We start from the raw sequence: 18919 nt of genomic DNA on the forward strand, positions 1-18919 counted from the left end.
AAAAATTTAAATTCTCGAGTTAATGCATTTTTTAATTTGTTCATGATATTTTATTATATGGATATTATTGATTAGGTACTTGGGTTGAGTGTAACTTTTGTTCTAACTGGCGATACCTACCAAAAGTTTATGATCCATCTCAGCTCAATAGTTCATGGTCTTGTACTTTAAATCCTAAATACTTCAAAAGATTAACTTCCAATTCAACAGCCAAAAAATGTATACATAATCCTTTTGAAGAATCCGAAGATTTAAGTGCTGGTAAACAGGGAGATCAGTTTATTTTTGAACATTTTTCTGTTGGATCAGTTGTTTGGGTTAAAATTCAAGGTTAGTTGGTCCTGAAAATAAATGATGCATTCTCCTTTTCAAATAATCTACGACTCTAATAATATGCTGTTTGAGTTTTTTACTTCCGCAATTTGCGTTCACGATTGTTTCATTGACCACTGTTTTCAGTAATGTAAGATAATCCATGTCTAAACCATCGACTCTCTTAATTATATCACGTTTAAATTTGAATCCCTGTATAGTTTAAGTTTTGATGAGTTCAAAAAAACGGTTGTTTGTTTGTATTAGTTAGAGTCCTAACTTTTAAAATTCTAGATAGCTTGAGTAAGGGAATATAAATTTGATTATTGATTTTATTTTTAATTTTATTTTTCTTCACTTAAGGCATTGTTCCCATTGTATCAGTCGAATATATCTCTGACAGTTCAACGTAGATTTAGTGTTTGATATATATATGTATACCTTTTGTTGGGTTTTTGTGATAGTTTTTAGCTGTTACAAAGGTTGGGTGAGTTTCTGTCATGGGTGAATATGTTCTTATCCAATCGACATAGCGTTTGAAATGTTAGACTATGTCTACAAACAGTGAGCTTAATTAATGTTGTTTGTAAGAGCTGTTTGTTGATGCTAGGGACTGCAAGAGATGCCGGGTTCGATTTATAGAGGGAGCACCAAAACTGAAAAGTAGGTGCATGCATATGAAGAGTTTTAAATTGGACAAGACAAGCGTCCTCGATTTCACTGGTAACCACAATCCGACTTTAATAATTACTGTCTGCTACTTCATCTTAGATAGTTAATGACAAGAGAATTAAAATACTTCAGAAGTTTAGAAGCGTATTTCATTTATGTTTACAAAACTAGGTTATGTACCAATCTGTTAAAAAATTTTTTGTATACACGTTTTCGTGCTTATCAGCTAACATGTTAGTTGACCTTTATTTTTTAAATTCTTTTAACTACTTATAAGTAAGCAAATATGTTTCTTTGACAAATCTTATTTTAGGCTATCCAGATTGGCCAGGAATGGTTTGTTACAATAGTCAGGGAAGATACGCTGAATTTGATGCAAGTAGTAGAGAGGTGACTTATTACTATGTAGTGTTTTTAAACTCCAAACGTTTGGCAATGAGTAAAGTTCCGGCAAACAGAATATATAAGTTCATCACATTTAATGAAGTGGATTTAAGCAAAATTGTAAGTTTATAATTCGCTTCTTTTGAAAGCTAGCTATCCAAGAATTGTTAGTAAGAACTCAGAATAATTTATGGGTAATGGGAGTTATATTTCCATATATATAAATAGAACTTCATTGTTGAATCCCTCTTATTCCACAATTTTTAAAGGTTTGAATGTGTTGAATATATATATACAAAAATAATCTCAAGCTACCTAGTACATGGGAAAAATAGATATTCTATTTATCACTATTATTAATACTATATATATATATATATATATATATATATATATATATATATATATATATATATATATAGTATTAATAATAGTGATAAATAGAATATCTATTTTTCCCATGTACTAGGTAGCTTGAGATTATTTTTGTGTTCTTTGAAGACAGGCGAAAGGTTAGTGATTTTCTATCTACTTTGAACAATAGACTCATATTATTATTACCGACTTCTTGGGTTTAAGGTAGCATCCGACTCCGTAGATCGGATGGTTTTTCGGCAGTATACATAAAATAGCATACCAATGAAGCACACAAATCGAACATTATTGACTGAGCCAGAGTTCACGATAATATTTCACCAAAACTGAAAATATCAGGTTGGGTTTCAGGACTAGTCTCTATTTCCATTTCTTAATTTATGCGTAGACATTATTTTAGAAATAGCTCCTCCTGTGTTTGAATTTTCAAGCATTGTTCTCCTACCAGGTGATTGTGAAAAGACGAGGAGTCTTCTAATCGTCATGAATAACAATGCAACGATGTTTAGGATTCATTTTTTCTGTCTAAATAGAAAATCTTATTTTCGCGCCTGACCTGCATCAGCACTTAGATTAGTGGTTGGAATCGTAGCAGCTAAGCACAGCGATCAGTTCTTTTATTTTGTATGTCTTATCGGCCTCAGTTGACTGTTTTTCGATAAAATCTCTATAGTCTCTCAATTTAGTGAAGTATACACAAATCCAAACTAGTTTTCTCTACTGACTAAATTAAAAAATTCCCATTTCACTATCTTTGTTTTGTGGTAAGTTTCTCCGAAAATCTTAGAAGTACTTATGGTACTAAGATTGAATGATACAAAAATATCTATTTGTCTGTGTGCAACAGTTATGTAGAGTTATTTCTATGACGAAAGCTGAAAAATACCTCTTTTCGAATGCATTTTAAGTGAAATAGATTTAGAAAGTTGAAGTGACTATTGTATTCCATTTCTGTCCATATTTTTCCAGCCTAAACGATTCTGGAGAAGATTACAAGCTGCTGGACAAGAAGCTGAAAATGCTCTACTTTTGAGTGTAAAAGTAAAAGGGGAAAGTCTTTTACATTATTTTAAATATTATAATTGATATTGATTATTAGTTTACATAGTTGTCTGTTTTCTTGTATAACTTGATTACACAGATTAAAAAAAACTGTTATTGGTGTTCATTATCTTTAATCAGTAGCTACTGAAGAACAATGTAAACTCTGTCAAACACATTGAAGACTTTTCTGGACTCATATTACTTACTTTTTTAATACACTAATAATCTAACGGAAAATCTCTATCATTTAGACTTATATCTTCTGATAAGCTGGATAATGTGATATTTGAACGGCTTTTGTTTTTTCCCATTCACTGTTAAAATAACCTATTCCACTTACTTGATTGAATAATTATCAAGATGTACTTTCTAATGTCTATGATTGCAATGTTTAGTGATCAGATATTTCTATAGTTGATTCATCAGTTTTTAATTAAACATAAAGGCTTGTTTTATAAGCAAAGATGGATCGAGGTTAGCAGTGAAATCCTCCTATTTGGGACTTGTCAAATGGATATACCTGTATTTCAGAGTTGATTTCCATTCCGAGACTCGAACACAGTAACATTCGCTTCAAACGCTATCGTGTTATCCACTTGACTACTGAGTCCTGATAGCCATTTGCTTGTGCAATGAGGTGAAGTTTAAATTCACTTGGTATTGTTTGCTTGTATCTTCTCAATATCAAGTGAATATAAACACTTGTTGTTCAACTCCTTAACTGATATCTAAATGTTTTAAATCAATGTAAAAATTTGCATTTTATAAATATCCTCATAAAGACATAAAATGATCGAATATTTATTCTATACAAAAAATTACACGATCAACTTAAGTTATTTAGTTGCTATGATAAATTGAATACATTAGTGATAGACAATAAACTTCCATTTCTATTTTGAACTTATTTTATTACTTTTTTTTCTTGAATAAATAAAAATTAAATAATCTAAATGATCATCTTCAAATAAATTTCAACTATATACTGAAGAAATGTTTACTTTAATTTGATATACATTTAAAGAAAATAAATAAGTTGTAATTGAATGGTTGTTTGTTATTGTTAAATACTTGATTTTTGAATAATTTTTTTTAGAATAGAATAGCAATATATGGATATCATCATAAATATGAAGATATTCCAGTTAAGGTAAGATTAATTGTAATAAAATTTTATTTCGATAGAACAATGAGAAGACGGAGTTGATCTGAAAAATGTGATTTATTAGCGCCATACATTTTGAACAATCTGGTCACACATATATTTGTCAGGGCATTTTTATATGAAAAGCCTAGATGGCTTCATAATCAATGTATGTCAAATGATCCGATCAATGTAGGAGGTAGAAAACCAAGCTCATCGATAGTGAAACATATAATTGAGACGGGGCACAAAATTAACATTAATACAGCATTTAGAATGTTGTATAGAAATTGTCAATGACGAATTCTCAGGTTTATTGTAGCCTTGGCTATTCGGAAATTTAAACCTCCCCCCTTATGTGTACGAAAACACTTTGTCATAACCTTGAATTTACCCTGGTAATCCTTAAGTCATTCTATGGCCTAGGATAACGCGACAATTTCTTATTTTAATTGTACTTTGATTTGTTTGAACTTTATTAATTTTCATATAAAAATGCCCTAACAAGTATATGTGTGACCAAATTGTTCGAAATGTATAGCGCTAATACATCACATTTTTCAGATCAACTCCATCTTCTCATTGTTCTATCGAAATTTATAAAAGGGACTAATTGCTTTAAAATTTTATTTGTTGGGATACAAACAAACAGATTACACTAGTCTATTCGTTATTGTTCATTTTCAAGCTCCTCACCTTTTTTTCCCTTCTTCTCTCCCCATTCTCATTGTTTTGTGTGGTGCATATATATTTGGTGCCCTCTTTTACCAATATTTATGTGTAATAAATAAAATAAATAAAATAAATAAACAAACAAATATACATAGTTTAATTAAAATTTTCTGAAGAGTAGTTTATTATTTGTTAAATTCACAAGGTAGATTGTTTTAGAAAAATATTTACTCTTGATTAATTGTGTTACTAAACATTTTAGATAAATCTTAAGCTGTAATTGATATTATGAACCTATTAATATTAGATCAGCATCGAAAACTTGGAAGCACTGGACGGCCGTTTCGTATTTGTATGTCACTTTTCAGCAACGCTTATCCATGATTCTGCACGTAGGATTCAAATTCAGGACCTTCGGTTCATGATCTTAGTTACAACTTAACGAACTCTAAAATCCTATACTGAAAGTATTAAGCTCTTGCGATCTTATGTCTTATGAAATATTTGTTGAAACAAGGCTAATATCTCCTATAAAATAATTGTTTCTTTTATTATGTGTTCTACGTTTTTATTATTTTCATATAACATGAGAATACACATCAAAGTTTTACGTTAATCGATTTATATTATTCAACGAATCATTACATCTTCGTGTACTCCTTCTGTTTTAGTGTTTAAAAAACATAATACGATCAATAAAATTCCGTTATGTATAAGGGTATGCTACAATGATTAACTAGTTAAACCAACCTCCATGTATTAACCAGCAGGTTTCAAGTTATGATCAGACTCCAGGTAGTTCGATTTAAGCAACCGTTTTATAGGTTTTAATTAGTTTATCTTAAATGTAATAAATAAGTTTATAGAAAATAGACTATGATAGTAGTGTGGTGTGTGTTATTGATGTCAACAGATATAAATAGTATGTGTCACCAATCAAACGTAGAATGTTTGGCGCCAGAAGATTGAGAAAATTTGAAGAGAACGAGAACAGAGATTGATTTGTATAGAAACGAAGGAATAATAAAGTTTGAAACAACTGATGAATATTTTGCAAATGAAGTATTTACTGTATGGTTCTCAAATCTTATCAAGATATTCTGTAATATTTTGATGTACGCTACTTATGTACACGTAGGTAGTACATAACGATAGCTATGTAGCTCAGAGCGCCGCAGACCCGATATTTTGACGGAGGTCATGGCACAGACTGCAGTGAAGAAGGAAGTAGCACGGCAAGCAGAACCGCTGCAAGAACGGCTGCTTTAAAGTGTGTGCGCTATTTATATACACATAAGTAGTATGTAACGATAGTCGGGAATAAAATATATTTCAGTTGAAGATGGAGAAGGGAAGAACGAGAACAGAAAACAGTTGGTATGAAAATGGCAAACAATCGAATCTGAGACGATGGATTGATATTTTTCAAATCCAAGACTTACTGTATGGTTCTGAGATTTTAGTGAGATATTTTGTAATTTCGTGTTCAGATACATTCGGTTATTCTCACCTATGTTCTTATTCACTACAATATCATGTTAACATATATCCCGTTGTCTCCACCTGTTTTGTCGTCCATTGTAGTAAAAGCTATTGGTAAACAATTCATTATATCACTGAAGATATTCTTAACTGAATTATTATAGAAAAGAGAGATGCTATATTAAAGTATCTGTTTCTTTTTGTTTCCTCAAAAAAAAACATTAACTTTTGTATGTGTATAACAGTCGGAGCATCGTTTTCATTCCTAGTACATTAACTTTAGTAATATCTATAGAGAAGTGAGTAAAATAATGATTGTAAAACAATAAAAAAACTAACGATATCCAAACAAAATAGATAGAATTGTTAGATGAACATTATCAACAATCTATAAAACGGTAAATTATTTCATTATTTCTAAAAACGTCTATTTGAAATTATCGAAAAAAACAAAAACAAAACAGACAAACAAAAAACGTAGAAATTTCGTGAAACTAATAAAAACAAATAAAAAACGAAAAGAATACAATTTCTACTTTAGTTCTGAAAATTAAACAAACATATGTGCATCGGTCCAAGTTGCCATACCGCATTAGCACAGTAACATGAACAACAAATTCATAGAAGCAGTTAATTCAATGGTGGTAATATATAAAAGAAAGATTCCATATAAGGATATAGTACAGGAAGAAAGAATTAGTACGTAGAAAGATATAAACCATTTTTAATCTCATAGTTTAAGGGAAGACAGGAAGTGTATACACCTACACCATTGTGACCGATTCTGAGCCATGTCACCAAGAGTCTCCAACCATTGGTTACGATAGTCACGCGGACCCCAACCAAGTAGTATTATTGAAGTACACAATTATGTTAAAGTAATATGATGTAGGATTTTAAATAAGAATAAAATTAATTTCTTTAATAAAAGTTTATAACTTGGTTAATTTTTTATGTTTTGGAGCAGTGGCGTATTGACTGTTGCATTCGAAAAGTTCAAATTGCGTCCTACTGGATTTAATTTGTATGGTCTAGTAGTATCATTATCCTTTACACATAATGTATGACCTAAAGTTGAGTATATGAATCTGTAGCTGGTAAATAATTCACATCTATCCGGTTCTTACGTATCGATTCGTAGGTGCTAAACAAACAGATAATATAATCTTAAGTTTTCCAGTAGGGATTCATTTTTATTTAAGTAAAATGAGAAATATGATCGTTGAGATAAGTTTTTTATTCTTAGAGTTTAGGTGAAATTAATAGTTCAAGAATCATCAAATTAATTTTTGAATAAAAAAATCAAAGTTTATTACTTATACAGAAAAAATCCATTCATCCATGTAATTCAGTAAGGAGTATAAGATAATTCTGAAAAGTGTTAATAAAAAAACCTATCAAACAACCAAACATATAAATTCAAACAGAATGAACCAATTTTATGGAGTGAAATGTACAAAATCATTAGTTCATGAAGACAACACGATCCAATTAATTTCAAATGTTTTTTAGTTGCGTACTTACACATGTTACCCCTAATGAAGGATAAGCAACAGACAAGGATTCCCCAGTTTACTTTGTCCTGAAATTCATCTTAATGTTAACATGATTAATATTTCAATGAAGACAGATAATTTTATGCTTTGAATTGCTCACATTTAATTTATTGAAAAGAGTATATAAAACATATTTATGTCATAGATGGAAGAAATCACTCATTTTTGAAATTCAGTTCTGTAGAACAGAATATTTGATCGTAGAATATAAAGAAATACATCTAGTCGCTTACGATGTGATATGACTCCATGCTTGCCTCCAAATTCCCTGGTACGGTCGAGGGTGGGGATAGTCAGCTCTCTCCCTCTCGAAATTCCCCCACATAGCCGCGAGTATGTAGCCACTACTAGGGAAGTCCAACTCACTTCTCGCGGGGAAGGTGTTTTTTTAGGTTGAGGACGAAAAGCGAATGTTCGGCACTAACTCGGTTGGTGGACACGAAAGGTTCACATAGGAGAGTTGGAAAACCTTGATTCCAAACCAATGGTTCACATGGACTACAGAATCCTGAGGAAACAAAAGGCGTATGAACCTATTGTTGGTCACTGGCTACCATGGGATTGCATTTCCTTACGTTGCTCTACTTCCTTGTGTATTAGATCTTTAGGTCAAAAACTGAGGATATTGTTGGGATATTCAGGGAAATATCCCAAAAATTATCCTGTTAAGCCTAATGCTATCCTTGGACATGAAATGGTATCATCTTATTGGTCAATATTTATTTAACGTGTTATTTTCCTGTTGGCCATTATTGTACAATGTTATCTTCTATTTTATGGTACGTTGTGGACTGCTTGACTGGTATATAAACAAAGTATGTTTGAAATATAATGATTCATATCTCCGAGGCTGTGACTTGTGTTCTGGACTCAACTGACTGGGCTAGACAAGGAAGCGAGACCAATCAGAACCCTAGGTCGTTCTACGTGTTTGCGCGTCTTTGGTCCGATCAATAATTCGCTACCCCTTAATCAGCAGCATTTATTTTTCACGTTATAACAGATATGACCCTCTAAGCAAACCATCTGTTTCTGTTTGGGTGACGAGGCATTATCTGATCTCTTACAAAAGTCGAATGACGAAGTGTGGCGTATATATATTTGGTGCCTCCTTGTACCAGTGTTTATGTGTTTATATAAAATAAATAAATAACACTCCAGTCGACTCGTGGTTCCTGAAAAATCGATGACTATTGTCTTCAGAAGAAATGGAAAAGAAATATCACAACGTATACCATAGTAATTATGGTCATAAGCGAAACTGTGAAACGTTATTAAAATTGTCATTATCAATATTAGACTCAATTTTTTTGTTACTTTTCATGTCAACTAGTAGACAATTTATAAATGTCAATATTTTTTAAACTACAACACTAACTGTACTACAAATCATATGCGAAGTTAATTCAAAAAAACATTATTATTAACTCTTGGAAACAACCTAGTACTAATGACTTCAAATTATGTGGTCAGTACTGCAAGTTTATCTGTTCGAATTTATCAAAACATAATGGTTAATAAAATGGAGAACAAAATAATACACGATTAAGTACTCTTTTTTTTATACCTTAAATGATGCTTCAAAGATTATCATGTGGCTAAATTGACGTTAAAATGATTCAGATACCTACAAAACAACCATATAACCTGTTTAAAACTAATAAATCTAATACCAGAAGCATAGAAGATAATTTAAACCTACAAATAACTGTCGACATTTGATATAATGGAAAGAAAAGTCAATTTTCGATTGATGTACTCAATATGAGTTATTGTTCAAGATTACTTCCATTTTGATTCAATGTAATGATTACTCAATGTTTTCTTTTCTCGCATGATATTTTATTCTGTATAATATACAATATTCTTGTATTCCATTGACATGAACTATACTCAGTCTGTGGTTTGTTATAACTCTAAGTATTCTTCATATATGTGATTACATTCTAATTAATAATCAAAATGGGTGTACAATCAATGTATAAATGAGTGCATGTTCTACTAGAGTCGTCGTCATGTTTTGGGGTTAATAAATCATCACTTGTATCAGTCTTTGTGTTCTTATTTTCGTGTCATGGGAATTGCAGAGGTCCCTCGTTCCGAGTATAAGTGATAAGTGTTTCCGACATAACAATCAGCGACGAGCAGTTACAAAAAGTAGCATTAAAAAAGCCAAGACAATAAGTATTCAAACGACAAATCATAACAACATTAGCAATTTGATATTTGAGTATATTATCAATTAAGCATTTTTCACTTTGTAAAGTTCGTGCTGAATAGGTCGGATTTTTAGAAAATTTACATTTATCAAAGATCATTTATATATAAACCTGTATACAAATTAACAAACATAAATTTCCATTTTAGTGATAAGATACTAATTTATGTTCTAGTGTTCCATACCCAACAGTGTTTTTAAAATATTTCTCACTAGTAATTCAATAACATAGCTTATGAATAATAAATTGGTTGCTATTAGCATCCGTATTGTTATTTGAGTGAATGTATTAGTTCATATTCATACAACGATGTACAGTAATATTTACATACATACTAACACTTCATTGATTATGGGCAATTTAGAATATGGTAATTATTAGTTATTGATCAAGTGACAAAATATATTTGAAATATCAACCCATTATTACAATACCATACACTGACACTGTCAGATTGAAAGCATATTGATGATAATCTATTGTGTACACTTTTTTTACTGTTTTATTGTTTTGCATTCAATTTTGTTTTCTCTCAATTGAAGGTCATTCTGTATTATACTAAGGAAAATATGTTTCTATTATGAATATGATTCTATGGATACAGTAAATTTATATTATATAGTTTTTTATTTACTTTTATACAGTTAGCATTAGTTAAACATGTACTCGAGAAAACAAGTTATTTTACTTATTACATAATATAGAAACTGTTTATTTTCGAACAGATCTAGGTAAGAGATCATATATATATATATACATATAATCAATCATGTTCATTATTGTACTACTTATCAATGTCAATGGGGATTCATGTTATCTTGCTAATTTATTCATATAATTAGTTTAACTTACGTAGATCATAAAGAATAACATTTGGTTTCCATTCATTTAATTATATTTCTGTGATATAGACCATCAAATGCTGTATCATTTATTCCTATTCGATTTTATTCATTTTATTCTTGACAGGTTAATCTTATCTTTATCCATCTAAATGAAGTTTGAGTTACAGATGAATAAATAATGATTACTATGCCGCTATTATATTTTATCAGTGAAAAAATTTAGTTGAAAAACTAATGAAAGATTTTAAAATGGATCTTAATTTTTAGATTTTCTAAATTCCGACATCTTTCATTGTTAAAAGTGTATATATCACCATCCAACTTCAATTTTATTATATACTTAAATGGATTATCTATGAAACACAATGATCTAGTTTTATTAATTGAGTGATTTATTGTTTTAATGTGTCAATAAATACATATAGATTTTTCAGTAAAGCTCTCTATAGAAGTCAAAAGTTTATTTTAATACCTTATTACCATCTCAGTAAATTGAGATTTGTATTGAAAAGAAGTTGAATACAACTTTTTACTGTCTCAACTTTAAAAAAAAACGTATTCTAAGTTGACTGAAAAGTATATGACTCTATGAAGAAGTTGGATTATTATATAAATTTATTGGCATTTGAAACATTTAGTATTGGGCTATTATCAAATAATGGTAAATTTACATATACATCTCTTAATCCACAGTGATGATTGATAGATAACACAAGGCAGTCTAATAATAACTGATATTACATAATAAGCACAAAGAAATTTCATGTAAAGAATAAAAAAGGAAGTCATAATATACCTATCTCATAGACTATTCACTTATAATATCAAATTTGTGATTTATTTTCAAAAAAATATTTTGTAGCAGTTTTAGTAGGTTGAGAATTCATTTGATTGTTTGACTAAAATAAGTTAATGATAAAAGTTTATATAGATGTTTCTCAAAATTTCCCAGTTTTTTAATGACGTATTGAGTACTGAGAGATTAAGCACATAAGGTGAACACGTCCAATTTATTTTGTTTAGAAATACTTGTTTTTCGACTAATTAAAATTATGTATAAATGTATAGTTTTGTAACGCAATAATCCTGGATTTCAATAAACTGTCTACATTAAAAAATGTTTTCATCGAATTCCAATAGTAACATAATGTACAATCAAAAGTTTTTAATACATAACTGGTGCCTTTCTTTTTTAATTATCATATAGATAGTCATTTGATAAGAATTACGTATAACAGCATTTGTAATGTATATTTTTATGCAAATTCATAGTTGTAAACTGCGTTTCTGTGAGCATTCGATTCACCTTTTATTTTTTCATAATATGATCCTGTAATCGTTTAAGAGAGTCATTTATATCAGTTCGTGACTAATGGTGCTCAGCCATATCTGAATTGAGGTAATTACTTACCGGTGACACTGGATGATTATGTTGTATTATAAACTTGATATATTTATAATTATCGACCAATGGATTATAACATAGTGACCTAAATCTAATGAGATCGTTGCAAGATCCTAAGTTTCTCAGTTGAATCATGTATGGACACTGTTGAAGAGTTCAGTTGTTCAACAGATTTTCATTCCACTCTTTATTTATTTTCTAGCTGATTTTAGTTTATGACGAAATTTCTCGGTGAACAATTAAAATTTATTAACTTTATTTCTTATGCATACGTAATTGCTTTGTCATATTTTGCCTTCACTTTGTACTTTTAGTTTCCTAGTCTCAGTGATGTTTAGTTAATAGTAATTACGAATTACACTATCAAATGGATACATAGAATGTATGACTAACTGATCTTTTAAAATGGTAGTTAAAATATAGTTCTAAGGAATGTAAATTTAAGTGTTTAACTGTCAAGAGATTACTGAACCGATAATAATGAAATGTTATTCACTTTCCTTATCTGTCTCAACTAAACATTTCACGTTTATTTTTATTCATTATCTATTAACTGGTAGATTTTTAGTCAAGTTAAAAATAGTTCAGGACTTTATCAAGAGAAATCACAAACTATTTCAAATGAAATTAAACGAAAAAGAGTTTACAAAAGGAAAATACCACCAATTCATTCTTGTTCAATAAATGAAAATTCAAACAGACTAACTGACTATCAATTGGATACTAATTCTAATCACACATCGAATATGATCCCATCTAGTGAAGAGGTAAGTATTCGATTACATATTCATAAAGATTATTATCTAAGTAAAACTGTTTTTGTACCTCACTTATATTTAGTGTGATAAGTGAACCATGTTTTGTCTTTTTAGCCTTTTGTTTTCGTTTCATTTAGTTTGAAATTATTTTTTGTGATCCATTTAGATTAGATGCCCCCAAATGCCCTGGTATGGCCGAGAGTGGGGTGGGCCTGCCATCCCTCTCGAAATGCTCTCACACGGCCACGCGTATACAGCCTCTGCCAGGGAAGTCATACTCATTGCCTTCTCGTGGCGGGGGTGTTGTTTACGAAAATGAGAGGACGAAAAGCGAATGTCCGGCGCTTTAACTGGATCACAAACCAATGGTGCACTTGGGCTCCAGTATCCTGCGGGAACAAATGGCGTATGAACCAATCGTTGGTCACCGGCTACCATGGGAATGCATCTCCTTATGATGTTCCACTGCATTGTGGGTCAGACATTTAGGTCAAAGGCTTGGGGTGTGGCCCCCTAAGAGAACCACCTGCTCCGGTCTGGGCACCCGGGCAGTATCACAGCCCACACACACAAATATGGTGTGGCGCCTATATATTTGGTGCCCTCTTGTACTAACATTTATGTGTTGAAATAATAAAAAATAATAATAAAACAGGATAACATGATACTTCAATGTTTGTTATCTGTTCCTTTATTAAACTAATTTTTAACACATTAACAATGCTGAGTTATTATTTTGATTGATGTTTATCAGTAAATATCAAAGTTTTTTTAAAATTGTTTATTTCATTTCAGAAACTTTCCAATGCAATCATAAATGGTAATACAAATTTCCACAAAGTAATGCCTGTAAGTAATCATATATCTGACAATTATAATAAAGAATCAAATAACATTTCATTGAATAATAGTTCCATAGAATATCAACAATTAGATCTTTCATTGAAAAGTAATCTATTGGTAAAATCAAATAATACAACATTTGATACACAGTATAATAATACTGATATAAACATTGATAATGATGTATTACTTAATGATAATACATGCCAGAAAATGATAAAGAATGATAAAATTAGTTCGATTGATTGTTATTCACCTAGTTTTCTTAAACCAATTGAATGTGATCAAATAATGAAAGAGTTCATATGTTCTATTGATAATTGTTCAAATCTTAATATTGAAACAACTGATATCCAAATGAATAATACCATATATTTAGAACAAAATAATCTATCATTAAACAATTATGAAAATAATAAACCTAAAAGTAATTTAATAAGAAATCAGAATTATTTCAAACTAACTTATAATGACTTATTGGTTTATTCTAATAATGTTGTTGCCAATAATAATGATATTCCAATGTCTCCAGTTTATAGTAATAAGGATACAGTTGAACACTTGTCATTGAATTCTAGTAAAAAGATTTTGTATGAAAACGTTCCATTCCATTATCAATATTTTGGAAGTAATGAAGCTTAATTCTCAATGTTACATTTTGCATAAATGAGTGACTAATATAATGGTTTTTAGAAAAAATCACTCAAAGTTGTTTTACATGTGTATTGTGAAATATACTCTAGTTGTATATAGTAAACATTTAAACATTACATTGAATCAACCAAAAAATGTTTATTCAAGATTTTCTATTGGATATAGAAAAATATTGTTGTGTTAATACGTACTACTCAATACAATATAATACTTTGGGAAGACTACAATTTATGGTGACCTTTATGAGACGCTAAAGTGATGTTGAGAATGTTCACATACGACTACTTGCACCTGTTATCCATAGTGGAAGAGCATAGGCAGCCCACCAGCATTCTCTATCCAACTCTGTTCTGGGTAATCTTTTCTAGTTCTTTTTAGTTGCTGTTCATCCTTTTCATACCTGCTTCTAATTTTCGACGCAGTATGTTCTTTGGTCTTCCTCTTTTCCGTTCACCTTCAGGATTCTAAGTTAGAGCATGTCTCATGATGCAGTTCGGTGATTTCTTCAATGTGTGTCTTATCCACTTTCAGAGTCTTTTCCTCTTGAGCTGGAATCTGGTTTGTTCTGTCCCACAGTAGGCTGTCGCTTATGGTATCCAGTCCACCTACTAACCAGGACTAAATGGTAAATTAAAATTATGATTTACGGTTGATGGTTGGGGTTAGGAACTAGATTCAGGGTTTTCATCACGAGCTGGTATCAGATAAAATGCCAAAACACTATTTAGCCAAATAGATGAATGAATTTCGCGCAAAAATTCAAGACCTCTTATCTTATGTATGGCCCGTCCATAGATTATAGTCTCTCTAATATTTCTCATAAATATTGAAGTAGAAATTACATTTACTCTTAATACATACAATGAAAATGATTTTCACCTTTTCTGTATTGCCCAAGAAATTCTACAATTAAAATTGACAAAATGTAAAGGACTAAGATAATTAAATAGTAAGTCCTAAAATTCTATGAATACATTGTACACGTAATGTAGATAACACGATCAATGAGGGACAAGGTAAGTGAGAAAAAAGTGCATACTAGCACATGGATTTTGTTTTATTCATATATTCATGAATAACATACCGTGAATTTGTCTAAAAATATTTGTAATGACGTAATGTACAATATATATTGTAGACTTGAAGTATGTTTCTTAATTTTGCCTCACAAGCTGAAGTTGTTTATTCAGTCGTTTCTTTGTATTGACTAAATATGACACCATTATGTTTTAAGTCAATATAACGATAATATCTGTAATGAATGTAAACCACAAGGCATTTTGAAGTACTGGATATTAGCCTTCGTACTCAGAGTCACTGTTTGATGGTCTTTGTCAAATCATCTTTAAGGAGAATAAATTTAAAGGTAGTATCTTATTTAAAAAAAGGAAATATAGTTTTCCATTTATAAAGACGTAATCTTAGTCCTTGTAATTTTAAAGATAACTTTAAGGTGTTGTTTACTTTCATCTATAAATTATAGGGAGATTGAATTCAAAAATTCAGTCATCACACGTTCCATTTTCACCGAGAGGATCCATTTGCGTCTTTAAATTCCAATGAGTTATAGCTTTTTTTACAAATGTTTCTATAAATACTCATATTGTTTACTTGCACACTGGTTAACAGGTTGACAATTAGTAGTTATGTAATAATAATCTACTGACTATCTCCTAATATGTGAGCATCGAAATTTCCATTTAAACAATATAATAATCATCACGTTATTGGATTAATAGCTGAAAGAACCAGTGCTTATTGATTTATGATGTTAACATAATATCCATCAAAATCAGATGATATTCTTCATGTTCTTCCATCTATATGTTGTCATTTTTACTCTACGATGATACAATGAACTCTTTTGGTATCGTAATTACAAAGTTTTCATTTTTAGTATTATTTTCAAACTGCGGTAGTTAATATTAACTTTTAAACTGTATGCTCAAACCTAAAAATTACTATTTTGAATTTGATTAAATTGGTGAAGAGTCTAACCTTGAGATTCCTTTTAACCTAAATATTTAAGAAGTGGGTAGTGTTATTTTATTAACCGGAGTTTGGTACATGTGTCATCGTTGTTCGCTTAAAACTTCTGAGTTTATAATTATCGATTTCACAACTAAACAGTTTCAAGATCGTACATTGAAACGATAAATCTGTAACAGAATATCCAATGTTTTTTAAGCAAAGATGGATGGTGGCTAGCAGTGGAATCCAGATTGACGCACGTTTCGTCCTAGTTGGGACTCGTCAACTGCATGTACCTGCATCTCAGAAGTAATGTTCACTCTGTGACTCGAACCCCGTACCGTTCGCTTCCAACGCCATTGCGTTATCCACATAGCTACTGAGTCCTGATAATCACCTGCTTATGTGAACATCCACTGTGAGATGCAAGTACATCTATTTGATGAGTTCTAAATAGGACGAAACACGCGTCCTGGACTCCACTGCTAGCCACTATCCATCTTTGCTTAAAAAACCTGTGACTTAGGGCTATATCTAGGTAATCCGCACAGGATGCATATATACCAACATGAGACTGATCAATTGCAATCCCAAATAACAATGGGATGATACAAGTAAACAACACCAAGCGAATTTAGAATATCCAATAGTTTACTGTCCCCAAACATTACGACAGTTTTAGTGAAAAGCATTAATCGATTATCATATTAGTCAATTTCGGGAAAATATAACCAAATAATACGATTGTACAGTTCTAGATAGCTTACACTTTCATTTTACAGATATTTTAATTCTTGATCAGAATCTATTGTATTTTTAATATAAGTGAGAATATATATTAAACTAGTTGATGAGATTCAACAATTTATTTGTATTAAGAAATTGTCGAATATAATACCTCTTTGATTAAATTATGAAACGTCATAAAAATGGCAAATTACATCGTTCAATAAAAATGAACTAGAGTTTATTTCCAAAAAAAACACATTTTATTTACTTAAAGATAACACATTTTACACGAAGTTGATCAAAATACAGTACACAAAAATGGCGAAACAATACAATTTATAGATGGTTCATATATATATATATATATATATACATGACATTTAATAGATCTGTTTATATTTGATATGGCTTAGTGTGTGTGAACTTTATTGTTTTCTTATCATATAAATAGGCAAAAAAACATACATTTTTGTTCATACATACTCACACACACACACACAGAAAATGTATATCACAAACATTTAGATGATCTATTAGTTTGACTACACTATCATATAATCGATTCTCATTCAGAGTAATATCTATATCTATATGTTGTCTTTATGATACTTTCTTAATCAAAAGAAAAATCAATTTTTTAACTCTTATTTTCCTTTTAATAATTTTCATAATTATCAAGAAAAAAAACAAAAAAAATTGTCATTGGTATTATCTATTTAGCTCAGTGTTAATGTTCATTCTATTTTCATTTCTTATATTGTAATATAAATCAAATATCCTTTTTGTTGTTGTTGTCGTCGTTGTTATTGTCGTTGTTGTCATCGTTGTTGTCGTCATTGTTGTTGTTATTTAAGACATGAAAGTTTTATAATTCTTACTTTTATTTAAAATTATTTATAACAAATAGGATAGCAAAAAAAAAGAAACGTTTTATAATTTATTTATTACAACGAATATACGGTAATATTGATCCATTTCTTTTTTCATTTTTTTTCTTCTTTAAATTCTTCTTCTTCTTATGAATATCACTAATTGATTTATGTGCTCTTTTCAATCATTATGATCATAAACTATTTAGTTATATAATACAACATATTAGGGATGATAAATAATATCTATGTATAGTTATTTATAAAATACGTTATATGCTTATGATCGGTTTCCATTATTATTATTATTGTTTATTTATTTGAACTATAAATTGGTATTTTATAAATGAAATTTGTTTGTGATTGATTTAGTTCCATATTTGTTGAATTGAATGATGATGATGATGATACAACTGATGATGAATTGGTATTATTATTATTATTATTAATTGAATTTAAAGTTAAGATTTTGATACCAGTTGGTGAATTCATATTTGAATATGAAGATGATGAAATAGGTTGTATAGTAGAAAATAAATTTGTTTGTAATTCATTTTGATCATGTTCAAATGATGAATGTAAATTTTTATGAGTATCATAAATTTCTGGATAAATTAAAGGATCTTGGAGGAAAAAAGGAAAGAAAAACAAACACACATACACAATTACAAATGATGTTTATGATTATTATTATTATTATTCATTATAATTTAAAATAATTATTATACTCATAATTGTTTATTAAAATTTTAATTGTATCTTTATATCTAGTGTTTTGGTTAGAATGAAAGTTTGTTATTGTCTGAAGAAATCAGTTGATAAGAGGTTTTAAGCGTTAGTATACTTGATGTACTTATAAATTTTAGAATATTAAAGATTCCCATTGTGAAAATTAGATCTGCACAGTAGACACTCTAAGTCAGGAGCTTGAATTCATCAACAACTCACCGACTGAGATCGGCTACCCCAGTGCTTTCATTAAGAA

The 18919-nt window shown here is 29.9% G+C and overlaps 2 protein-coding genes across 2 annotated transcripts in view; one reads left to right on the forward strand and one right to left on the reverse strand.

The window, feature by feature from the left end:
• Positions 1-14353, forward strand: part of PRPF3_1 (U4/U6 small nuclear ribonucleoprotein Prp3) — a 31177-nt gene extending 16824 nt beyond the window's left edge. The window contains exons 14-19 of the mRNA XM_051214992.1: positions 76-330; positions 1298-1488; positions 2713-2784; positions 3884-3937; positions 12671-12877; positions 13664-14353. The gene's annotated coding sequence lies outside the window, so the exon portion shown is untranslated. The remainder of the gene's footprint in view (positions 1-75; positions 331-1297; positions 1489-2712; positions 2785-3883; positions 3938-12670; positions 12878-13663) is intronic.
• A 2958-nt stretch (positions 14354-17311) lies between these two features.
• The window catches only part of GARNL3 (GTPase-activating Rap/Ran-GAP domain-like protein 3), a 132236-nt gene continuing 130628 nt past the window's right edge, over positions 17312-18919 (reverse strand). The window contains exon 25 of the mRNA XM_051214994.1: positions 17312-18557. Coding sequence (XP_051068180.1) covers positions 18247-18557 — 311 coding nt within the window. The 3' untranslated portion in view covers positions 17312-18246. The remainder of the gene's footprint in view (positions 18558-18919) is intronic.

This window comes from Schistosoma haematobium, chromosome 2 (assembly GCF_000699445.3).
Source record: "Schistosoma haematobium chromosome 2, whole genome shotgun sequence".
NCBI lineage: Eukaryota > Metazoa > Platyhelminthes > Trematoda > Strigeidida > Schistosomatidae > Schistosoma > Schistosoma haematobium.